Raw genomic sequence first — 27,051 nt, 5'->3', positions numbered from 1 at the left:
AAAAAATGGATAGTATTTTCGATTTGATCACACCTCAAAACCATAAATACAAAGTAGGTGCAAGCTTCGTAAAATTTCACACATTGCAGAGTGTCTTGTATTAACAGTGGAAAATATTTTCAAGATGTTTTTCCATAATTCTATTAACCGTAGGTATATCCATGCAGTTTCATTGATTTCACGGATACAGGATGCTCACAATATTATAATTTTTTTTTATTGTACCAGAAACGAGTTTCACAACGAAATAATATTTAAATATTACTGTTTTATATTAACCCACCAACATTTTGTATGCACTGTTCAATTCGTTTCCTCTTATTACTAATAACTCTCCTCAACTGATGTGGTGTTATTTGTCGACATGCTTGACTAATTCTTAATTAAAAAAATTAATGTGTTTTGTGGGATTTTATGTGATCAAACAATCGGGTTCTTCTTTTTTAACGTTTATCTAAACGCAGAGATTTTTTTAATTTTTTTAAATACCTAAGATTTCTGGGATTCAGTACATGCACTTCCTTTTCATGTAAGACAGAACCTCTACCTTCAACTAGATGGAGCACCTATTCATGATGTGGTAATAGTAAGTCATTGGTTGAATGAGAATTTCCCGAAAAAGTGGATATATCGCAACAGTCCGTTAGTTGAGTGGCCGTCAAGAGCTCCAGACTTGACCGCTCTTGATTTCTTTTTTAGGGAACTTTGAAAAATAAAGTGTCTTAAACAAGACCCCAGAAGATTGATGTAATAGAATTAGCATGTCCACAAATAGCACCACGTCAGTTGAGCAGAGTTATTAGAAATAAGAGTAGACGAATTGAACAGTGGACTCATAGAAAACAGTAATATTTAAATGTTATTTTCTTGTGAAAGTCATTTCCGGTATTTATAATAAAAAAATATATATAATTTGGCTGTCTTATTGTGAACACCCTGTACAAACTGCATGGAAAAATTAATTAGGACAATTCAATGAGTGAAATTTTTCGAAATTTTCACCTATTTTGTAAACACCCAGTAAAAGCTATAATAATGAAACTTTGTATTTAGGATTTTGAGGTGTCGAAAATGATATGCATTTCTTTCTTAAAAAATGTCTAATATGTTTTTTAATTTTTGATGGTCTTCACATGTCAACAAATATAATATCAAAAAGTATGCCTTTTTGAGTACTACCACATAAAAAAAAGAATTTTGGAAATCGGCCAACGCCATCCTAAATATGGAGGTGTTCCGACTTTAAGTTAAACACACTTTATATTGGCAAGTGACTTATTTTTTATTTCTACGTATTTCTAAATCTATGAACACATTATTACAGTAACTTTTGGCAGAGAATTTCACAAATGAAAAATTGTAAGGAACTGATGACTTCTCGGAAGCACAACATTGAAACAAAGATCTAAGTTCACAGGGATATTATTTGCAAACTGTTTTTACGAATTAAGTTTCTTTTTTCAAAATTTCTAGAAAACCCAACAGCTGAAGCTAGTTTCCATTAAGTTAGTAACACAATTAATTATTTTATTTAAATATTTTTCAATCTGCTATAGTTTCCGAGATCTCAGTACATGCATCAAAATGGTCCATTCGGTATACCAAACCATATATAATTTGTCTATCTAAAATTATTTGACACTTCTTGACTTCCGGTTATGTTAAAAGTAAATGTCGTCTAGCTTACTTTAAATGGAGTATCCTATACATTTTTTGGGTTATTTGTGTACGATAGCTAAAGTTAGTTATTTTACCAAAAAAAATGGACTAATGTTTTAAAATTGATTCAGTTAGTATCGCAATAACTAATCTTTATAAAACTAAAAATTTATAATTTACAAATAAATAAAAAATACAATTATGATTAGCCCTGTGCTTTCTCTAACGTAGTTATGGACTCTCTCGAAGTTCCAACTTTTGCTAAACTCAATCTACTATCAGTAACTCCAGATTGTGGCTTCCATTTCAGTGTTGGCTTCAACAACGACCAACCTCTCTGAAATTTTTTCAATTGATTAAATTATTTACACTTATACCCTTCACTTACATATTTCCCCTTCCACAGCGTCCAAATTCCAAAAATGAGCAATGGTGCCAATGTCGATATACCAATCATCCATCCAATGGAATCCGCCCAAAGAGGAAACCTATAGTCCTCGTAATATGTCCGTGAAAAGTTTGACATTTGAAAGGCAAATATACCCTAAAATCGAAGTTTAATATAAGTGACAATTTTGAAAGAGAAATTAATCTGTTTAACAGTGGCCCATCTCTATATTAAACACAAAAAATTATATAGGTTCAATACATTTTCCATAGTAAGCATATGAGAGTGAAATCAACTTATCACCAAAATATTATAATCTTAATTTGGTTTATTTAAAATAAGGGTTTGAACATGTGGACCTTTGTTAAGAAAGTATGCATTTGCAAAGCCTGATTTTCCTACTAGGACTGTAAAAGAGTACCTAGTTAACTTTTGCTCCAANTCAATGAATTTTTAATTTATATTGTGCAGCGTAGATTACTGAATCCTTATATCAAAAATTACCGATTCCATTGTACTTATACAGGGTAGGTCATTTAGGAGGTACATACACTGTCTTTCACTTAAAGTAGGAACACCTCCGTATTTAGGATGGCGTTGGCCGATTTCTAAAATTGTTGTTTTTATGTGATAGTACTCAAAAAGGCATACTTTTCGATAATATATTTTTTGACATGTGATCATTAATCATCATCATTTTGATCATTAATAAAAAAAAACTCAAAAATTAAAAACATGAGGCATTTTTTTAAGAAAAAAATGGATAGTATTTTCGATTTGATCACTCCTCAAAACCATAAATACAAAGTAGGTGCAAACTTCGTAAACTTTCACACATTGCAAAGTGTCTTGTATTAACAGTGGAAAATATTTTCAAGTATTTTTCCATAATTTTATTAACCGTAGGTATATCCATGCAGTTTCATTGATTTCACTCATACAGAATGCTCACAATATTATATATATATATTTTTTATTGTACCAGAAATGAGTTTCACAACGAAATAATATTTAAATATTACTGTTTTATATTAACCCACCAGCATTTTGTATGCACTGTTCAATTCGTTTCCTCTTATTACTAATAACTCTCCTCAACTGATGTGGTGTTATTTGTCGATATGCTTGACTAATTCTTAATTACAAAAATTAATGTGTTTTGTGGGATTTTATGTGATCAAATAATCGGGTACTTCTTTTTTAACATTTATCTAAACGCAGAGATTTTTTTAATTTTTTCAAATACCTAATGATTTCTGGGATTCAGTACATGCACTTCCTTTTCATGTAAGACCGAACCTCTACCTTCAACTAGATGGAGCACCTATTCATGATGTGGTAATAGTAAGTCATTGGTTGAATGAGAATTTCCCGAAAAAGTGGATATATCGCAACAGTCCGTTAGTTGAGTGGCCGTCAAGAGCTCCAGACTTGACCTCTCTTGATTTCTTTTTTAGGGAACTTTGAAAAATAAAGTGTCTTAAACAAGACCCCAGAAGATTGATGTAATAGAATTAGCATGTCCACAAATAGCACCACGTCAGTTGAGCAGAGTTATTAGAAGTAAGAGTAGACGAATTGAACAGTGGACTCATAGAAAACAGTAATATTTAAATGTTATTTTCTTGTGAAAGTCATTTCTGGTATTTATAATAAAAAATATATAATTTGGCTGTCTTATTGTGAACACCCTGTACAAACTGCATGGAAAAATTAATTAAAATCATGAAAATATATCTTAAAAATATTTTCCACTGTTAATACAGGACAATTCAATGAGTGAAATTTTTCGAAATTTTCACCTATTTTGTAAACACCCTGTACAAGCTATAATAATGAAACTTTGTATTTAGGATTTTGAGGAGTCGAAAATGATATGCATTTCTTTCTTAAAAAATGTCTAATATGTTTTTTAATTTTTGATGGTCTTCACATGTCAAAAAATATAATATCAAAAAGTATGCCTTTTTGAGTACTACCACATAAAAAAAAAAGAATTTTGGAAATCGGCCAACGCCATCCTAAATATGGAGGTGTTCCGACATTAAGTTAAACACACTGTATGTTGGCAAGTGACTTATTTTTTATTTCTATGTATTTCTAAATCTATGAAAACATTATTACAGTAACTTTTGGCAGAGAATTTCACAAATGAAAAATTGTAAGGAACTGATGACTTCTCGGAAGCACAACATTGAAACAAAGATCTAAGTTCACAGGGATATTATTTGCAAACTGTTTTTACGAATTAAGTTTCTTTTTTCAAAATTTCTAGAAAACCCAACAGCTGAAGCTAGTTTCCATTAAGTTAGTAACACAATTAATTATTTTATTTAAATATTTTTCAATCTGCTATAGTTTCCGAGATCTCAGTACATGCATCAAAATGGTCCATTCGGTATACCAAACCATATATAATTTGTCTATCTAAAATTATTTGACACTTCTTGACTTCCGGTTATGTTAAAAGTAAATGTCGTCTAGCTTACTTTAAATGGAGTATCCTATACATTTTTTGGGTTATTTGTGTACGATAGCTAAAGTTAGTTATTTTACCAAAAAAAATGGACTAATGTTTTAAAATTGATTCAGTTAGTATCGCAATAACTAATCTTTATAAAACTAAAAATTTATAATTTACAAATAAATAAAAAATACAATTATGATTAGCCCTGTGCTTTCTCTAACGTAGTTATGGACTCTCTCGAAGTTCCAACTTTTGCTAAACTCAATCTACTATCAGTAACTCCAGATTGTGGCTTCCATTTCAGTGTTGGCTTCAACAACGACCAACCTCTCTGAAATTTTTTCAATTGATTAAATTATTTACACTTATACCCTTCACTTACATATTTCCCCTTCCACAGCGTCCAAATTCCAAAAATGAGCAATGGTGCCAATGTCGATATACCAATCATCCATCCAATGGAATCCGCCCAAAGAGGAAACCTATAGTCCTCGTAATATGTCCGTGAAAAGTTTGACATTTGAAAGGCAAATATACCCTAAAATCGAAGTTTAATATAAGTGACAATTTTGAAAGAGAAATTAATCTGTTTAACAGTGGCCCATCTCTATATTAAACACAAAAAATTATATAGGTTCAATACATTTTCCATAGTAAGCATATGAGAGTGAAATCAACTTATCACCAAAATATTATAATCTTAATTTGGTTTATTTAAAATAATGGTTTGAGTATGTGGACCTTTGTTAAGAAAGTATGCATTTGCAAAGCCTGATTTTCCTACTAGGACTGTAAAAGAGTACCTAGTTAACTTTTGCTCCAAAACTATCAAAGACTAGTTGTAGATCACCCTTGTGAACTAATATTTAATATTTACTCATTTTTCTTAATTTTAGACTTGTTGAATTTTGCTCGCAAGCTACAGATTTATGCAAAATGTGTTCTCATCTTTACCTACACGAATTACGCCAATTCTAACAAAATGAAATTGATATCTCTTACTCCTGACTGGATTTTTTCATCATCTATAAATTTGTGAACTAATTTTTAAGACATTATTTATTTTTTATAAGTTGTTATTTCTGATAACAAAAAGTTTAATTATGATACGTTTACATAAAATACAATTGTCATGTTAGTTATTGTATACTCTGATTACTATTTAGATGGACAAATAGTACATACATATACAGACTAGTACATAATTTATGAAAGGTATACGTTTTTAACGGTTAATAATAGATGGTACTACTACTTACTAATCATAAAGACTATGAGTAATGGTATTAAGGTTAATAAACAAAGCAAATAATAATTTATTATAATGAGTTAGTGAAGACTGTGAAAATTCATTGCAAGTACGGAGAGCGTGTAGGTGAGACTGTGCGCAAATACGTAGAATTTTCGGTAGACCGACGCCCCGAATTAAACAACTGTGAAAATATTTGTTGTCAAATTTATACAAACAGGTACGATTGCAGACAATAAAAAAACAGGTGTCGTACTGGCCGTTCAGCCGAAAATATTGCAAGGTGAGGCGGAAATTCCCGTAACCGTAACAAAAGATCTGCATATGCATCCATTTACCCTGGTGAATTGTCCGTTCTTTTTTGAAAATATGGCTGGACACGCACATACTGTCAATGGAAAACGATATCGAGAGACGCTATTAAAGTTTTTGTGGCTTAATTTGGATGGCATGGATTTGGATGGCATGTGGTTCCAACAAGATGGTGCCACCTACCATACGGCACGTGAGACTATCCACACGGCAGAAATTTAATGGACGACTCATCTCACGTAAAAGTGAAGTGGCATGGCTACCAAGATCATGCCATCTTATACCATGCGACTTTTTTCTGTGGAGATTCAAAGTTTATTCTGCTCAAATGCATGTATGCGAAAGCAGATTTTTCTTATAAGAAGTGTTGAGTGTATCAAATGAGTTGCGGCGGACATCTGTCCGATATCTTCTGTTATATTTAATGGCAACTTTTCAATTAATAATTTTGTTTCTCATAATATGAAATCATTAGTTTCTTTTGGGACATCCTTTATATACGGTAGCTATTATTACAATAAAAAAATATTTTTGCTCAGTAGTTTAAAGTAACCATCAATATTTTTCAAAGCAAATAATTTTAATTATAAACATAGCAATACCTTTGCGCAATAGATATATGAAATATTTAATGAATTTATTCACCAGTTCATAAGTAATATATGCCCACCACAATTTAAAAATTCACCGAAGTATTTCTAGCTACACATTTTACTTTTGCTTGATTAGTATAGAGTGGCAAATTTTTAGTAAAATTTTACAGAACTCTAATGGACTCTCTAATTTAAAGTACCGTAGTTTTCCGGTTGTTATACCCTGCCCCATGTATCTTGTCTCCGCCACTTACAAATTTGGAACGCACTTCTTTAGCCTTAGCTAGAAATGCTTTACCTGACCTTGTTGTTCCCGGTATATCTGTGGGAGAGGACTCACTGTCAGAAGGTCTAAGCCGCCCTGATGTTGATTCGAGTCTTGTTCCTTAATGGCCTCCGTAAGTTGCCGCATTCAGTGGTGCCAAATGTTTCACTATTGTTGACTTCCGGCATCTTCAGTGATGACCTTGCAGAGAACTACCATAGTCTGAGGAGTAGGTCCATCCTTAGTGACCTTAGAATCAACAACAAGAACCGAAATCAACATCGAGGTGTCCCTAGAGGTTCTAAAAGAGAGCCCACCCACACAGAACCTAGCCCGACATCAACAAGGGAAGTTCAAAGATTCTTAGCTAAGGCTGAGAAAGTGCAATGTCCGTTCTGTCTGTAACTGGCGGCAACCAGGTAACAACGATGTCAACAATACTTTACAACAATATTTCTTAGTGACACTCTTCGGTATTTAAAAAAAAATGAGTGCTATTGGACACTCTTAAATTTGTTAAAACAATAAACACCCGGTATGTAAAATCAAGGAAGTAGTAACAGATTTAACAGTTTCAGAACAAGCAAGAAGTTTTATAGAGAATATAATATAATATAAAATGGGCCAGTGTTACTTATACAGATTCGTTACATTTACACTTACTCAAATCACATTCATTATCAATTCATTGAAAATCCATTTGCACGTGAATATTAAATATTTTCAAAGAGAAATGGTACCTACCAATAACGTTAATGGTGTTATGATCATCCAAGACGTCCACCAGTAATATCTGAAGAATTTTGACAGATTCATTTTCATGTCAGCCATATTATCCAAAAATTTATTACAGCCGTAGACCCAAGAAACTATAATTGCCTCGCAAAATCCAATTAACATAATAGCCCATGACGCTGTGTTCCATTCCATTAAGGTAAAAATATAAATACCCCCACTAAAACACATTGGTATAGCTAATACAAAACAGCTTACACATATTCCAAGCGTCACATATATCTGTTTCTGCCTCAGTTGCGGCCATTTGTCCAAAATTAGACAGCTTATGGCTTCAACTCCAGCAAATTGGCAGCCGAGTCCAAGAATGAAGAGCATAAAGAAAAAGAGAAGGGACCAAACAGTTGGGGCAGGCAGTCTTAAAATAGCTTCTGGATATGCGACAAATGCTAAGCCAGGACCATCTGACGCGACTTCTGCTACAGGTATATCCATTTGATTGGCTAAATATCCAAGCATGCCGAATATCGCAAAACCCGCATAAACTGATGTGAAGGCGTTGGCAAAACTTACTATGAGTACATCTGTGATACAGTTATTATGAAAATCGTTATAAGAAGCCAACGTTATCAGAGATCCACAACTAATCCCAAAAGAATAGAATGTTTGCGATGCTGCTTGGGCCCATACATCGATTTCAAGTAGCATTTCCCATTGCGGAATGATGTAAAGGCGAATACCATCAATCGCGCCTTCTAAAATACATCCTTGTACAACTAAAGCTGTAAGTATGACATAGGGAAAAAGTGATGTGAAATAGACAGCTTTTCCTGAGGTCTTTACTCCCTTAATCACGCAGAGATACCCTATAATCCAAGAGAGCAACAAGCATCCAACAAGTTCCCAACGAATGCCACCGAAATTATACCAATCGGCGTCGCCTATACCAAGTACATAGTCTCGAAAATATTCGGCAGTGGCTAAAGTCCGATTTACAACGTGACTTACGTGTACTGCATTTCCATTTCCATCATTACAGTACGTTCTATTAAACGCACCTGTAAAATTAAAATGCTGGCAAAGTGTGTTCACGTCCATACAGGTGCGGTTAAAGTAAGTTTCAGTTATTGCACATTTTGCATCTTCTGTAGCGCTGAAACAACCTAAAATAAAAAGTGAAGATTAACATTTTTGATATAATATGGACCTAATAATTAAACCAAAAAAAAAGTCGTCCAAGAAGTACACAAATTATAAAATATGTCCGATTTGGAAAAATCATCTGTTTTATAATATACGAGTAGGTGTACTTTGTTTCAACTAAAAGATCTCATACTCTTTCTGTTTTTTTTTTGTCAGCAACACCTTACCTCACAAATGGCACAAACTTCAAATTTTGCGTGAATTTTGGGACATTTTATTATTTATGTTATTATTTATATTTATTGATCTACCATGTAAAATACCATCAGTCAGTTTGAGCCATTAACTATTTTCGTTATTTCTTTTTCGTAAACTTTGCAAGTTATGAAACCATGCATCAGGAGTATCTACCCCTGGATCTCTTGTTTGTAAGTTTAGTTTAATGCTAAATACATACTCTCAATGCATACATATAAAATTCAGATTCAGATAAAAAAGTTTAAAAACGAACTAAGTTGCAAATCTGTTATATGACATGCTGGGTTCGTTATTTATGCCTTAGTTGGCCTTGACTTTGTTTGCCATTGTACGTGGTTGGAAATAAATTAAGTTATAACTGTAATTTTCTTATAGTTTTTGGTTCAATTTCAGTAATCATTCTATTCTGTCTGTAGAAGGTTGATATATCGGCAATTCCGTAACATCTTACTATGTTGTTTAAGTAGCAGTATCAACAACAGACAATAATAGTAGTTAGCCGTTTAATGGCATCAGGAGTGTAAGTCAAATTGCACTTGCTCCAGCAAAAAAGTTGTATACAATACAACACAGATCATAAACGATTCAATTGCAGCAGCTTAAACAAGATTTCTGATGGCCAGTCACAATTGAACTAACGTTTATCTGAACATTACTTAACGCTAATCAAAATTTCTTGTATTAATTAAATTATATTGCTGTGATTATTAAAATGTCAGTTAAACATAATTTGATGCGCTGAATGTAAGTGAACTGGATATTAAAGGTTCATAAACTGCAATATTATGTAAAAACATATATTAAAAAAGAAAAATTTACAGCAAATATTTTATTTCAGATATACAATAGCATTAAGTGAGGTATTGTTAAAGTAAGACATTAAGTTTTTAATTGAAAGTTACTTTTATTTGTGTCAGAACATTACTTTTTATCTACCTGTTATTCTTTTATGTTTCTAGCAATTAAGATATCAACAAAGGAGCTTTTTAGCCACAGAGTCGAATTATATTCATTTGTAGTATCCGAGATATGGTTATGAAATGCAAATTGATCTGTATTTATTATATTTATTATTATTATTGACAAGCTATAGATACTAAAAAATGTATTAGGTATTATTAAATTATTACTATTCTTACCCTAGTCTAGAAACAAAGGTAGATTATTATTTAAACTGCTCAATTGTTTAAGAATTCACTCTGTGAGATCCTTCTGCTAAAATTAAGATTCTGCAAACTCACCCTTTGTATTAAAATCGTTGTGGCAGTGTCCATATCCCAGATCTGACGTAAAAGAAGCGAAAAAGTAGAACACTGTCCATGCTATTATCACCATGTAATAAATTGTAACAAGAGTTATGACAACTATATTGCAGTACCCTAAACCACTGAATAAAGGCGCCATATTTTTAAATGCTTGATCAGGACCCAATCCAGAGTACTGTCCGACTACCAGCTCTAGAAGGAATATAGGCATTCCCATAAGAACTAGCATGATCAGATATGCCAAGAGGAATGCTCCTGGAAATAAAAATAAGAAAATACGATCAAGACGAAAACGAAATTTTATTTTGTTCAGATAAAGCTAGATCGTCACAATAAAGATATCTTATGTCTTTTAATGTAATTGAACAAATATCTCTAATAAGTCACCTAGTTATTTATTATATTACAGTTAAAATTATTTCTATATCTACGATACTGGCAGGTATTAGAGCAAACTATACTGTATTTTCTGCGATTTGTATCAGTTGTAGTGTGCAGTTGTTGAATATTAACGTAACTCGTTACCTATATACATTTTTTTAATATTATGTTAATATTTTGCTGTATTTATTTTACTTGGTGGAATTTTAAAATACAATAGGTGGAAAGATCTAGATAAACCTCCGAATGAAGCGCGTAGGAAGAGACGTCCTTTCCCTGTGGCTTTTTCACAAAATTCACAAACCTATCAAATCAGAAAGTATAATTACTTTTTTATTGTTTTTAATAGTTTTCATAGCTTAATTTACCTTGTTTCACCCTGACAAATTTTCTGCCATCGAATCAAAATATTTGAAAATGTTATTAGATATAATGACTGGCACTTACGCCATGAAAACACCCAGTTACATCATAAATTGTTTTGTTAAACAAAATTCTGATTTTTTTGTACGTCAACTAAATACAGTACTTTCTGAATATGAATTTGAAAAAAAATATTCTGAATGAACCCATTGTCTGCGGGCACCTGCGGAAAAGATACTCTGTTAACAATGCTCGACGGATATGATCCGTTCTTGAATTTACATATTTTTATTTGTTGAATTATACAGCGTGATTCATTTAAGGATGTCTACACTGGAAATCTCAAAAACGGTAAGAGTGCAAGGGTGACAAAGATAACGATAAATTATGGAATGATGCCTTTAGTTTACTTTCAAAAAAATAATAATAATTTATTTCTTTTTTAAACTTCATAACGATATTGGAAATTTAAAACTTTCCGGTATTACATAAATTAACATCCTGCATGGTGATATTAGAATTTTTGTTGTAACAATATACAAGGTGTTAGTAAATAAGTGCAACAAATTTCAGGGGGTGATTCTACATGAGAAAATAATGGCAGTTTGCTTATAAACGTATGTCCGCAAATGATTCGTTCGAGATACGGGGTGTCAAAGTTTTTCTTAAAAACTGACGATTTAATTTATTGCTCTGAAACCGGTCGAGATGTGCAAATGAAATTTGGTGGGTTTTAAGAGGTAGTTATTGCGCATTTTTTGACATGCAATTAAGAATTTTATGTTCATCATTGGCGCGCGTACGGGTAATAATCTCAATTTTTTTAAAGAAAAAAATGGTACGCCACTGAGATATTACATTTTTGAATTCCTCGTTCAATTTGTGACAAAAAATCTCTCTTGCTTTTTCTTCGTATGGGGCGCCGTTTTGATGCAAAAAAATAAAACATCTTAACGCGTATTTTTTATTTCTTTAATACATTACCTATTATAGTAGGCTACTGTCAACATTTGTCTGTTAAATACGAATATTTTTAAGAAATGTCAAATTAGCGTTTCGTCATTATTAATTTATTAAGCTTTTAGTTTGCTATAACATTAGTGTTAATAAGTAATTAATATTTTTTTTTATCGAAAAGAATGGAAAATTTTACAAATGCGGAATTGTCAGACATGCATTTTGTCTATAGTCGAAGTAATGGAAATGGTCGGCAAGCTCGACGATTATATGCTGAGTTGTATCCAGGACGTAGGGTACCTCATCACACAATATTTGCTCGTCTTCATCAACGTTTGCGCGAAAATGGTTCATTTAAGAAACAAACGGTTGACTGTGGGCTCCCTCGAGAAGTACGAACTGTGCAACTAGAAGACGCAGTTCTCGAGTTAATTGCGGAGTCATCTGAAACAAGTACTCGAAAAATTGCCAACATATTGAATGTAAGCAACTTGTATCCGTTTCATATTGAACGTGTGCAAGCTCTACTACCTAGAGACTTTTTTCCGCGCCTATTTTTTTGCCAATGGATTAATCATCAAATCGCTCAAATTCCTAATTTTTTAAATGCCGTTTTGTTTACTGACGAGGCTACTTTTGGACGACAGTGTATACGAAATTTCCATAACAATCACTTATGGGCTGAGGAAAACCCCCATGGAATCTTTGAAGCTCATTTTCAGCATCAGTTTTCCGTAAATGTATGGCTTGGGGTAATTGATGATCATTTAATCGGTCCATATTTCCTCCCACAACGACTAACAGGCGAATCTTATCTTAATTTCCTACAGGAAGAGTTACCTGTTCTTCTTGAAGAAATTCCTCTACAGCTGAGACAACACCTATGGTACATGCATGATGGTGCACCAGCCCATTTTAGCATTAATGTACGTAATCACTTAGACACAGTATATCCAAATCGTTGGATAGGTAGGGGAGGTACGGAACATTGGCCTGCTCGATCGCCGGATTTAAATCCTCTTGATTTTTGCATTTGGGGTTTTCTTAAGTCATTAGTTTATTCCACTCCCGTTGAAAATGTTGATGACCTGAGGAATCGAATTATAGTCGGCTGTGAGACAATAAGAAATATACCAAGAATATTTGCGCGAATACGACAATGAATGAGGCGAAGAGTTGAATCTTGTGTCACGTCTGAGGGAGGTCATTTTGAACATTTGTTGTAGCTTTGCGCCTTTTCAAAATTTTATTAGTGTTATTTTCTGTTATTGTTCTGGTTTAATGTTATTGTTTTTAATTTGTAATATTTCAGTGGCGTACCATTTTTTCCTTTAAAAAAATTGAGATTATTACCCGTACGCGCGCCAATGATGAACATAAAATTTGTAATTGTGTGTAATGTAATGTACAAAGTAGTTTATACAAATAAATGCTAATTAATGATATTAAAGATTAAAATTTAGTTTAATGTCGTCAACCAAGATCTAGAAGATTTAGAAATAATTAAATAGACCCTTGTATGGGGAATTAATACAGCCTATCGTTCCATTAGAATATTTCAGACTGCCTCGATTTAAATTTTGTAAATCTGAGGTTTTCGGGGGTGCTCTCTTTTAATAAAATAATGCCATTGTCCGGATATACCGGAAGTTGCCATCTACTAGCTTATTTTAAATGGAATACCCTATATATTCTTGCATTATCGACAAGATAAATTAAAAATAAGTAAAAAATAATGTAACCATTTTCGAGATAATCGACATTTTATAAAAATTTTGATAGATGCAAACGTTTCGAAAATTCCTTATATCTTTCTTTGTTCTGGTAGCTCACTTGTTTTTCGGAACACGCAAAGAACATAAGATGCACTACTCTCCACAATAAAAATTACCTGAAGAAAATTATATCCTATTTTTTAAGTTACATTTTGGCAACTTAAAACCAACAAAACTTCAATTCAAACACCTTGTATTTTTTGCGTCATATTATAGAAAATCAAATTCTCTATTCACCGATATAGGCATTGTAGGGGTCACAGTGTCGATTTTCTCAGATATTTGGGGTTTTCTTCCATTCTCAAGAGTATTATATCAAAAATACAATCAAATGAGCTTTGAAAAACAAATATCGGTACTGGCATTCAGTATTCTACAAATATCAAGTATTTAAAATTTATTTTATATCTATGGAACATTCACCTAGAATCAGAATTATTATCTGAATTTCTACAAAATAATATTTTGCAATTGAAACAGAACAATTAATAAAATGATTTCGGTTCGTTTTCTTATAATTTTTCTCTAATATTTGATGTAGCCATGTCAGTTTTTAAAGAATAGCAAACTTAAATAATTTCAAATAACTAATAAATGATTATCAGGTATTTTAATGAAGTTGAAAAGAATATTTATAATTTAAAATTTTGGTTGCTGTTTGTTTGCTGGTTCACTGTTTTCTTACTGAATATAATCTTAATAATGCGATAATATATGGTGTGTTCGATTTAAAATAACGAAGTTGACAGCTACTTCCTATATAACTGGAGATACTACAATAATGGCATTATTTTATTTAAAGAGACCACTCCCGAAAACCCCAGAGCCTAAATTTTCAAAATTGAATGCGAAGTAGTCTCTGAAATATTTTATTGGGCCGTTACTGTAAGACAGCCTGTTTATACGAGTAGTAATTTGTATTTTCATAAAAATTTTTGTTGGTCTATGAAAGTTACAGAAGAACTGAATCCACTATACAAGAGAACTTATCGTTTCACAAACTTTTTGCAGTCTAAAACTGCGATTTTTTTTAAATTTTGCTTCAACAATGTCAACTTACAATATCAGTAATAAACCTTGGTACAAGTATTTTTTTTAATATGTTTATTATTAACAGCGTAAAGGCATTCTGCGACTGGAGCTTTCTGCCAATAATGTACGTCAGCAGAATTTTTAACAACCGAAGCTTAAGCTTATGTTTTCTGTCGACGGTAAACAAGAGCAAAGTAAGTTAAAAACTTAATACATTTTAACCATTTATGTTCCAATTATTATTTGCAGCATTTCCAGGGTGTACACCCTCAAACGAATCAGGTAATAAATGTATTTTAAATGTGCAACAGATTTAAAACAACACAGAGTATGTAGTGTTTTCTTCTTCAAGCTTGAAAGATTGAAATAGTATTTATCTTAATGTAAAGACAATAGTGTTTCATCATTCTCTTACGTGCCAGATACACGTCTTTTTGTTGACTCCGTAGTTCATGTTACTTATCTGTGGTAATTTATAAAGCAATTAGTGAGGGTGTCCTTAACAGAAGCCACAGTTATTATTCCCTTATTAATGATCTTTTATCGGTCATGAAGTTATTAATGACATTCGTTAAATGACATGATTGGTCAGTTGGCGAGCAAGCGTTGGTTTAGATTTTACCGTAAATCATTGTCCGGGTTGATTTATAGACCAGTGCAGTGAAAGGAAGTGGACTCCAAGCCAGCAATTCAAAAAAGACCAAAAAGGACGTCTTGAAATTGGGAGTTCAACGCGTTCAAGTTTACGTCGGAGCATCTATTGTCATCGATCGCTTTATGAAAATACGCGTATAAAACCTCCCAGTCAGAGCATAGTTCCTAACATTTATTTTTCAAATAACAAATTTTACTAAACTAGGCATATTCTAATTGTTTCAGAAGAAGTACAACATGATATTGAAGTTACAATACAATATTGGTTTATGGCATGAACTAGTAAAATGTAAGTGCAGTAGTTTAAATATATGCACCCTCATTTTTTGTTATAAAAACCAGTGACGTGCGCTTACTATCATGAAACAGTTATTTGAGTCATAAAACCACTTTTTGGCATAGTTTTAGTTAAATAAATTTAAAAGTATGTTATGTGCCAATACAGGGTGTTAAAAAAAGAGTGTAAAATATTTCAGGAGGTAATAGTATGAACCAAAATAAGCAGAAAAGTCGTAATAAACATGGGTCCGCAAAGTAACGGTTGCGGAGATATGGACCACTATTCGTTATTCAAACATTTTATTTTATTAGGAATAAACCGACAAAGGAAGCTTTTAACAAACAAAAAACAAAGTTACAGAAGATGTTCAAAGTGCCCTCCGTCCATTTCCAAGCAGGCACGACATCTTCGTCTCAACGATATTCGAACTCTTTCGAAAACACCCTCCTTGGTTTGGATTTCTTGACACTTTTGATTAATCCGTAGCTGCAGCTCTTCCAGGCTATTTACAGGAGTACCATACACATGTCTTCAAATATCCGCAAACAAAGAAATCTAGAGGGTTCAGATCAGGCAATCTTGGAGGCCATAAAACAGGTCCGGCCCTTCCTACCCATCTATGTGGAAAAGTTTGGTGTAAATGCTCTCTAACGGCCATGGAAAAATGAGCTGGAGCACCATCATGCTGGAACCACATTTGTTTCCTCTGATTCAAAGGAAAGTCTTCCAAAAACTCATACAGTGTGTTCTGCAGAAAGCTGAGGTAAGCAGTGCCTGTTAATTGGTTTGGTAAAACAACAGGACCTAGAAACCTGTCACCTACAATACCCATCCAAATGTTTAATGAAGAACGTGCCTGATGTCCAGATTCTATTATAGCATGAGGATTTTCGTCGGCCCAAATATGCGTATTGTGAAAATTAAACACTCCATTTCTTGTGAACCCGGCCTCATCAGTAAAAAGAATGTTTGCAAGAAAACGAGGGTCTTCAGCATCATGACGTAGAAACCAGCGGCAAAAAACCAAACGTGCTTGATGATCATTTATTGGATTTAAGGCCTGTACTCGTTGCACATGGTATGGATAAAGCAGTTGCTCGTGAAGGATTCTTCAAACAAGAGGACCACTAATTCCTACCTTGGCTGATATTCTCCGCACACTCGTACCTGGATTCTGCTCTACCAGTGCTAGAATTTCTTCTTCTGCTCTAGGAGTGGATACCGACCTTGGTATTCCGGATAAATGGCACTGTTTGCTCAAGGAACCGGTATCACGCAATCTTTGGTGAATTCTTCCAAACATGCGTTGTGAAGGAATCTGGCGATTTGGATAAGCGTCAACATAAAGACGTCGCGCTTCGGTGGCGTTCCCATTAGCACGACCATACATGAAATGCATGTCTGTTAATTCTGCGTTAGAGCAGCCATAGCGAAAGAAAACTTGTGCACTGAGAACAACTGTCAAATACGTACTGTTTATTTCACTAAACATCAACCAACTATTATAAAAAAAATACACAACGTTTTTGCAAAATAAAAAAAGGGGCTAAAAAACATAAAGCATTCAATATCTCCGCAACCGTTACTTTGCGGACCCATGTTTATTGAGACTTTTCTGCTTATTTTGGTTCATACTATTACCTCCATAAATATTTTACTCTTTTTTTAACACCCTGTATATGGTTGTATGTAAAATAAAAATTTTGCTGGCTAAGAAAAAGGTATATTACTTTCTTGAAAAATGTGCCATTTTTAAGTTAGCTTTTTTTAAAATTAGTTGAATAAAGGGAAAATAATTCGTTTCATAAAAAATATGTATAAGAACATTAACTAATCTGAGAGATACCAAAGGACATAGTTACCAAAACAATTTTAAAGAAAAGTATCAAGGTCTTATGGGACTTTGGACCCACAAAAGTGTACGAAATTGTAGTACTTGGTAGGTATAGCAAATAAAAAGTCAATAACCATAGCCCTCAAAATTGAGCGATTTCTAATATACTGTTTTTCAAAGCTGCTAAAGTTCAAAAATTACACTGATCCACAAATGAAAAAAGTCGTGCGCAACTAAACCATTGCATTTCTATGTATTTTGGTCCGCAAAACCGAATCTGACCTCAGTTGGCTCTACTCATGAATTTTTCAAATATTCCAAAAAAGTATATTAGTCATAAATGGTTACCACCCAGGGTACTCTAAAGTTTAATATCATTTAGTAGCGCTCTAATGGGTACCTCGTATTTTTTATTAGTCATCTACATCAGAATACTCTTGCAAAACTTATTGTTTTTTAATATTGCCCATGTTCTAAATATCAAATAACTGTCATGACATTGACAACAGTATAGTCTTTCCGATTTCAATCGAAGAACCAAGAGGTTGGCAGTACGTACGAGGTTCGGTCGCTGACGCAGCAAGTCGACATTGAAATATTTAAAAAACTTGTTCCCATATTTATTTTACCCCATATACAGGTCTGGTCGAAACGTGGAAGTGGTAGAATGGGCGCGTGAGCAAATGGCGTATAACACAGTCGCACTGGGCAATAAATCTCAGTTGTTGATAAATTGCTTAGCGATGCGGAATTTGCGGTGAGGTAATTTTAATTTACGAGTATTATAGGCACCTTTTATTCATATTACAATTGCGAAAGGGAGAAATAAGAGGGATATTTTGTTTACTAATATTATTGTAACAAGGCATTTTGGAGACCTTTTGAAACAGAACAAAACGAAATTTACCATCAATATAATAAAATTGTTCGAGGACATAAATAATTAAAATATGTTGTTGGCCAAATGAACATATAATAGAAATTTTCTACACATTATATACAAATTATTATAATTTTTTACCTTTAGCAGAAAACTTTTTTTAGGGACGCCTATGAAACTCATTAAATTTTATTGCTAGACGTTTTTATACATGTTCAACTGACTTCGGAAAAACTATAACCACGAATGGCTTCTGGACCTTATAAAATAATATAAATATTTGAAATTTTTAACACCCCCCTGTATCTCCGTAAGGAAGCGTCCTATCAAAAATTTTTATAGGGCAAACTTTGATTATTTTCATCCGTAGAATACTCCATTACAGTTTGGCAAAACTTATCATTAACACCCTGTATATTACATGAGTATTTACTCTTCTGCGCCTATTTTTTAGTTTTCATTAACACCCTGTATATTACATGAGTATTTACTCTTCTGCTCCTATTTTTTAGTTTTCTTAAAATTTTTTCACCAAACTGTTTTCTATTAGCAAAATGTCACATATCGAACTGAAAGACATTGTTCTCAACTCGACAAACTATTTGCTACTAAAATTATAAACGAAACGCACGCTGAGTTTTGTCATATTCTAATTTGCCACCTCCGCATTTCCCGCTAAAATCTACGTTTCGTGCAATGTCCGCACCGCCCGCATCGCACGGTCCCGCTAGGATACAGCGTAAATCTATAAGAATATACAGAAAATATCATTCCTCCTGTGGGAGCCCCTTCTAGTGAGCACGTTCTGTTTTTCCTCTCTATTTCTGAAACGGCTTTCGGTAGTTACGTAATATTTAAAATTGTATTGTTAGAAAACAGTTCTACACATTTGGTTTTATGAAACAAATAGTTTAAGTTTTATTCAACCCTATGACAAGCTGATTTTAAAATTAAAAAATAGTTAATCTAAAGGAACATTATTTAATTAAATGATATTGTGGAAAACAATTACTCTGCGGACTACATTCCCATTCGGCACTGATATACATTCTTGTAAAAATATCTAGTGAACAAGTAAGATCTTTGTTAGCAAAATCTCCAGACGTAGACCAGTAGAGACAACTAACAGTGTTACTTGTTAAAAACTTTATTTCGCATATAGTATGTCTTGATTTCATGATATCTACAGATTAGTAGGTCGCTCTCTATCAGCAAGTACAAAGTTTTGTGCCAGTACCTATTTTGTACGTTCTTTCTCATTCACACTCAAAGTACAGGGTGTCCCTGAAAAGGATGGACAACGCTTGACATGTTCCTTGGATGAAAATAAGATTATTTAGTGTAACTTACCTATATATAAAAATGCACGCCTACTGAGATATAGCCTTCTAAATATAGAACAGATAACCTAGTTTTTTTCAATTAATTTGAAAACTGTTTTTCTTAGAAACTTCAAATTGGGTATACATATTTTTTTATATAAGTCAATGTATACAGGATGTTTCTAAAATAGGGTTCCAAACTTCTGCTGCGTTTATAACTCGTTAAAATAAGCCAAAAAGTTCCTATTAACATGTGCCCTAAAACGCACCCTTAGGAAGTTATATGCCCTTAAAAGGGCTCAAACAAAACTGTTTTTTTTTTGTTATTAACAAAACGGTCGCAAATAAATAGAAAAAAATTTATGGGTCTTACATAACTTTTTACGTTAAATAACATGGGCTACTCCGTTTTTCGACATGCAAATCATATGCGTCCCATTTAGGTTGGTGAAGGGGGTTTTCGGCCCGTAATTTTTTTTATTTCAATTTTTTTACAATTTTCTCTACAGATTTATAAAATCTTAACAATTTTACGTAAAAAATATTATCTTTGTCCAAATCGATATTTCCAATGGTTTTCGAGTAAATTGAGTTTGAAAATTACTCTGCTCTTTAAGTTATTAGGCCAAAAATTACAAAAATCTGTTTACCATGGCAAATAAAAGACTGACGTTGCCACAACGCTTAACAATTTAAGTTATTGATAAACTGTCAATTCAGCTTTGCAGTGTTTAATTAGTAAAAGTGGTGAGTGGAAAATTTAAGTTTTGTTTGAGCCCTTTTAAGGGCATATAACTTCCTAAGAGTGCGTTTTAGGGCACATGTTAATAGGAACTTTTTGGCTTATTTTAATGAGTTATAAACGCAGCAGAAGTTTGGAACCCTATTTTAGAAACACTCTGTATATAGAATTTGGTGAGAATACATATACAGGATGTTCTCTTTCTAGTGCCTGTGCGCTACTGGCTATCCCGTAACTTTTTTTGGGTGTACGCCAATGACGGCAGAATTATATTTTTAAAAATAAGCACTATTTTAGAAGATATTTTGCCTTTACAAAATTTTGATATCGTTTATGGATCGAGTAAAATTGGCATTTTTACACATTAAATAATATAAAATCAGTTTAAGATCATTAGAACAGTCTAGTACGAGATGCCATATAACAACTGATATGTTATTAGTTCTGGGTTATTGTGAAGGAAACTGTTGTGCTACTGTTTGAACATATGCTGAAAGATTTCCTAATCGAACATTTGCTAATGCGGAGAGACGCCTTCGGGAAACAAGACGTTTTTTTTACATGTAACATTAAATCGTGGATAACGTACGGCCGGAACTATTCAGCTAGAGGAATAAATTTTGGAAAGGGTCGAAGAAATTCCTCAAGTAAATACAAGGCGTTTAGCGGCAGATGTTGGCTTTCAAAAAGTTCCGTTAATAAAGTATTTAAATACTAGTTATTACAGGTTACTATCCTAACAGGTGGATAGGTACAGGAAATAATGCCCCTTTAAAATGGCCACCTCGATCCCCGGATCTAAACCCCTGTAATTATTTCCTTTGGAGAGCCTTGAGGACCACAGTTTATAACTTTTCAGTAAATACAGAAAACGAATAATGGGAAAGAATAGAACATGAAATTAATGTTATGAGAGGTAATGCACAATTATTGGATAAAATTCATTTTAATTTCCGAGGAACTAATGTTTGCGTTTAAGAAACACTTTGAGCATTTACTGCAATATTATTTTAATATGACTACAAATATCAATTTAGGTTTATTTAAAATGTTAATGTTGACTTTCTTACATTATTAGTTGATATTGTTTATTTAAAATATTAGTGTTGATTTTTATTTTATTGATTGATAATACTAAGACTAAAAATGCGTAGTTATTTTTTTAATGTGATGTTTTTTCATTATTATTCCCTGCTTTGAGGCTGCAGTTATAAATTATTTTTTACAAATCGGAATTTTTGCCTATACTTAATGTATAAAAAATGCCAATTTTACTCGAAGTCCATAAACGATATCAAAATTTTGTAAGAGCTTATTTTTAAATATATAAATTTTGTCCTTACTGGCATACACACAAAAAAAATACGGGATAGCCAGTGGCGCACAGGCACTAGAAAGATAACATCCTGTATATGTATTATCACCAATTTTTTTTATTTACGTTGCGCTTATATAAAAAAAATAAGTGTACCAAATTTGAATTTTCTAAGAAAACTAGTTTTCAAATTATTTGAAAAAAAACTAGATTATCTATTCTATATTTAGAAGGCTATATCTCACTAAGCGTGTGTGAATATAGGTAAGTTAGGCTAGATAGTCTTATTTTCATCCAAGGAACCTGCGGTCAAGCGTTGTCCATTCTTTTCAGGGACACCCTGTATATTTTTTCTCAAAGGATCAATATGAGAAATTAACTGTCCACTTCTAATTTCTAAAATAACAAATGGTATATAAATTATGGGCTTGTTAATAACAGTGCATGCTGCTATTTTAGCCACTTGGTTGATGGATTTATGTTCAATTTTTGCCCTTAGCTATATCATTTTCCCAAGTGTCATCGGTGAAACATCTCAGAGGTATTTTTTGTCTAATTTTAATCAGATACCTAATACTTTATAAGATGTAATAATATGGATCTCGCACTTATTTTTATCTGTTATTAATAAAAGGTATGTGTAATTTATGTAATTTATAGCAACAGATATGGCGAAGCATTCTAATAAAAATAATACAAATTCCGTGGAGCTAATAAAATATATCCGTCTTAATTGAATTACTTGAACATACATACCTCCACCATTCCTGTAACAAAGATATGGGAATCTCCAGACGTTCCCTAATCCCACTGCATAACACAGACATGATAGCACAAATTCCAGGGGTTTATTCCAACTAGATCTTTCAGGTACGCCCCTATTAGCGTCGTGGTCCTGAAATACACACCAAAAATATTTTAGCACATTGCTATCAATAAAAATTAATGAGCTAGTCGATGGGGCTTTGATTTGAAATAGAGAAAATAAAGAGGATTTACGTTATAAGTAATATGTCTACCCATATCTAACAATAAGTCTGATTACATTGCATATGCAAAATAAACTACATAATTAACTATTACTAAAATAAATCATGAAATCAGATAAGATAACGTATAATGTTTTAAAAAAATAAGATATATCTTTGTCTTTATTCTTTTTTTGACTGCTGCTGTTCAAAAACAAGTTTTTATTTATGATGTCCAAAAATGCTTTGTAAAAGACCACAAATCACGTACATTTATATTTTCCTTTTTTGATTGAAGAGATCTTCTGTCTTGGTATGAAATGAATATAAGTCGTACTTTAAAAAATGTTAGAAAATTTCAAAAATTAACTATCTTAAAATAAAAGTGCAATCAAATTTATTCATATATCATATACGAGTACAATACTAAAGAAGAATATCGTTGAGCACAACAGTATTTTGAAAAAAGTACTATATATTTGGCGACTGACAGATCGATAATTAATACAACTTTTTACTGGTGACTTCTTTATTTCCGTTTTTGCGCAAAAAATGCTTTTTTAAATAAAATGTTCATATTCTTTAATAAAATCATGTGTTGTTGAAATTTAGTACAATTAAGTTTTTGAAGATGAATTTAAAATTGAATGAGTTATAGCACCGTAAAATCCATTGGGCGAGATAGCCACTAAACGTATACATACAACACATTTATTTGAATATGTTGCCAACAGTGGAAAAAAAATAAAAAATAATGAAATAAACCTTTGTGCTAAATAGATGAATAAAGGATTATTTTTTATGAAAATAGGTTTGCCTTACCGAAAATCTCACAAATCACTATATATCGCGGACTTCAATAAGTTGTTGCGAAAATAAAACTGTTTTCGTTATCCAAACTTGGACTGATACTTAGTTTTAAATTGGTTTTGAGAGTTGAAATGTGTTTGTTTCTCTTTTCATAGCTAGAGGTATCATGTAATATTTATTACAACAAACAAAGATCGAAGTTCACATTGTAATTGAAACACATCTTTCACCATGTAATAAAATAATCGTCCTTTTAATATTCTTTTAACGGTATTATTTTCCTTCTCCAGAATTTTGTCCAAACCTATTGATTTCTATGACCGTTTTCCCAAGTGTGGTCGCAAATTTTTGAAAGGTCGACAGGTGTTCCCAACATAATGTTTATTGCATTCACAAGATAAATACAAAAAAGCCCAAAAAGTATCAGTTGTCTGTTAAATTAAAAATATATTACATACAATAAATAAAAAAGATCTTCCTCAATATTTTGAGTAAAACAATGTCAATTCTTTAGAAATAAGTCTAGAAAACCAACTCGCACTAACACTAATTTTAATTCGAATCATTATGTTGATCTAATGAAAGGTGCACTTAAACCTTTGTGTGATAGAGCCAAATTAATTACTTCAATAAATAAAATTTTGTAATGAATTCAAATTAATAAACAATAAAATTGGAAAATGTCGAATGAAAAGTTTTTAAAAATATTGAATTTTAAAACAAATTCTGTCCACAAACAAATTACATCCACAATAAAAATTACAAATATTCCGGTATTATCGGAAAAATTAAGGAGAATATGAAGAAAATTTGACAATAGGACAGTTTTTCAGACAATTAATACTTTACAAACTTTTTTGCCAAAGACGCGCTCAAATAATTATGTTCGAAATTCAAAAAGAGCGTATTTGGAGTATACCTTATGAATACAATAAAAATTTTGTTGGAGAGACCAATCATCCATTAAATATTAGCATAGATGAGAACAAAGATTATAATAAAATTATGATACAAGAAATGTAAATTGCTTATATTTGAATCATACAAAAAGAGCAACCGCGAAAAATACTATTTTCTATAAAGGTTTCAAAGAATTTAACCCCTTGTTAAGTAATATTAAAAATTCTGTCTTTTTAAATGTATTTAAACATAAACTTTGTGATTTTCTAAAATAAGCAAGATTAGTAGTATACAGCAAATTATACCCATGTTAAATTTTATGTCGTCATATAATAATTGTATATTGTATTTTTAATAGAATTATAGATATATGCTGCATGTGATACTGTGTATTTTAGATATTTCCTATTTAAATAAAATTTCTTTCTTTCTTTCTATTCTTATATTAAAATTAATAAATTAAATACTTCTTCCCTGTACGCCAATGTTGTTAATTAATTATAACCAGCTATGAAAGAAAACATCGTCAAAAATGATGCCAAACTATTTTCAGCCACCTGCTGCACTATTAGAATGCAAATTTACACTTTACTCCAAAATTCCGATATAAGTCTATACGTATCTCCCCACCACCTATCTTTATTTAGTATTTCATTTGTTTTACCTTGGACAATAAAGGAATCACCTCCCCTGAAGCATACGCTATTTGGAATAAAATGCACATCACTGCTGTATTTGAAAATGGAATTTCTTACCGTTTACCCTTTTAAAATAAGTATAAATAATTATGGGGCACTGAACTGTGCCTTCTCTTAATGTAATCTGTGAAATTAGTCTTCAGCCATGTTGACTTACATCAAGAACTAATTATATATCTATCACAGTTTTATTTTAAACATGAAATGAGACTGTGATTCGCATAGTTATCAGTGGTACACAATTAGAATTTAAAGTACATTACCTACACACCAGGGTTTTTAGGGAACTGGTAATAAAATGCTTATATAATGAACAATAAAATATTGTATTTTGGTGAAACTGTCATGTGATCAAGAACATAATGAACTTGAAGAGCAAGAACATTTCTTTGTAGAAAGGTTCTTACCTGATTTCATTTTCAGATTTACTGAAATATAGAAAAAAAAGGTATTAAAATGCACTGTATTATATAAATTTACTTAAAAAATATGAAGCAATGATTACTTTTCCTTGTTGAATATACAGGGTGTGCCATTTAACACTCCCGCCGCCAATAACTCCGAATTTAAGAAATTTATTTTAGTTCCGGAAATTGGGGTTGTTAGGTTCCTCGAATAGCTTCAAATTGTAGTTAGAACTGTAAGTTCAAATCCTTCTGTATAGATGGCGTGGCGATACTAAAAAAATGTTTGATCCCTGGAACGTGGAAATGCAGTCCATCTGAAAGATCGTTAAATTTCGAGTAATTTTTGTAATATAAAGTTTTTCCCTATACTTATTTACTTGTTTTCGAGATATGTCGACTTTATAGCCATTATAACAATATTTTAAAAGAATATTTGTCTCAGTGTGATTTAGATAAAATAATAGATTGTCTTGTTACATCATACATTGCATATTGAAGTCGACATATCTCAAAAACAAGTGAATATAGGGAAAAACTGTATATTACAAAAATTACTCAAAATGTAACGTTCTTTCAGATTCCAGGGATCAAAAATTTTTTAGTATCGCCACGCCATCTATACAGAAAGATTTGAACTAACTACAATTTGAAGCTATTCAAGGAACCTAACAACCCCAATTTCCGGAACTAAAATAAATTTCTTAATTTCGGAGATATTGGCAGCGGGAGTGTTAAATGGCACACCCTGTATATTACACTATGTCAATTTTTTTAAATATATTCTAAATAAAATTATTTCAAATAAAGTTTTTCTATGCAGTTATTTTTGTTTAATAAATTTAAATTATGCTTTTAAAAATGGTTAGATATTTTCAGTTCTGACAGAATTCCCTTCAGTGAAAATATGTGTTGCAAATGGAATGCTATTTTGATACTTATCAGTATTTTTGACGCATGTTAAGAGAACGTACTGATAAATAACTGTCTAGACTTAGAGTTCATATATCTTGTAAACAACGATAATAATGTTTTCACATTATTTATTGTTTTAACCGGACATTCTATATATTATTACAGTTGTATGACAATAATTATATAATCATAAATATAAACATGATAAAATATATCCCTATACTGGTTCGGAAAGTCCCCATGGTACATCGGCCGTTACGTGAGAGCGATAAAGTAAGTCATAGAAATCCATGCGATAGACAATGATGGTTACATTGAAGACGTTTCATAATCTGAATAGTCACTCCCACTTCTAACCCGAAACGGGCGGTGACTATTTTGATTATGAAATGTTTTTACTATAGCCATCCTTGTCTATCGCACGGATTTCTTTACTTTACTTTGTCGCTCTCATGTAAAGGCAGATGGACCATGTGATTTTCCAGCC

The 27,051-nt window shown here is 32.1% G+C and overlaps 1 protein-coding gene across 1 annotated transcript in view; it reads right to left on the bottom strand.

Moving 5' to 3' along the window:
• Positions 1-4,138: 4,138 nt before the first annotated feature.
• Positions 4,139-27,051, bottom strand: part of LOC108913108 (sodium- and chloride-dependent glycine transporter 1-like) — a 34,818-nt gene continuing 11,905 nt past the window's right edge. Inside the window, exons 2-6 of the mRNA XM_023455906.1 lie at positions 22,626-22,764; positions 10,311-10,589; positions 7,678-8,831; positions 4,897-5,052; positions 4,139-4,845 (exon numbers count right to left, since the gene is read on the bottom strand). Of these exons, the coding sequence (XP_023311674.1) occupies positions 4,714-4,845; positions 4,897-5,052; positions 7,678-8,831; positions 10,311-10,589; positions 22,626-22,764 (1,860 nt within the window). The 3' untranslated portion in view covers positions 4,139-4,713. The remainder of the gene's footprint in view (positions 4,846-4,896; positions 5,053-7,677; positions 8,832-10,310; positions 10,590-22,625; positions 22,765-27,051) is intronic.

Source organism: Anoplophora glabripennis, unplaced genomic scaffold (assembly GCF_000390285.2).
Source record: "Anoplophora glabripennis isolate ALB-LARVAE unplaced genomic scaffold, Agla_2.0 scaffold1007, whole genome shotgun sequence".
In the NCBI taxonomy this organism is placed as follows: domain Eukaryota; kingdom Metazoa; phylum Arthropoda; class Insecta; order Coleoptera; family Cerambycidae; genus Anoplophora; species Anoplophora glabripennis.
This window is presented reverse-complemented; position numbering and strand designations above follow the sequence as displayed.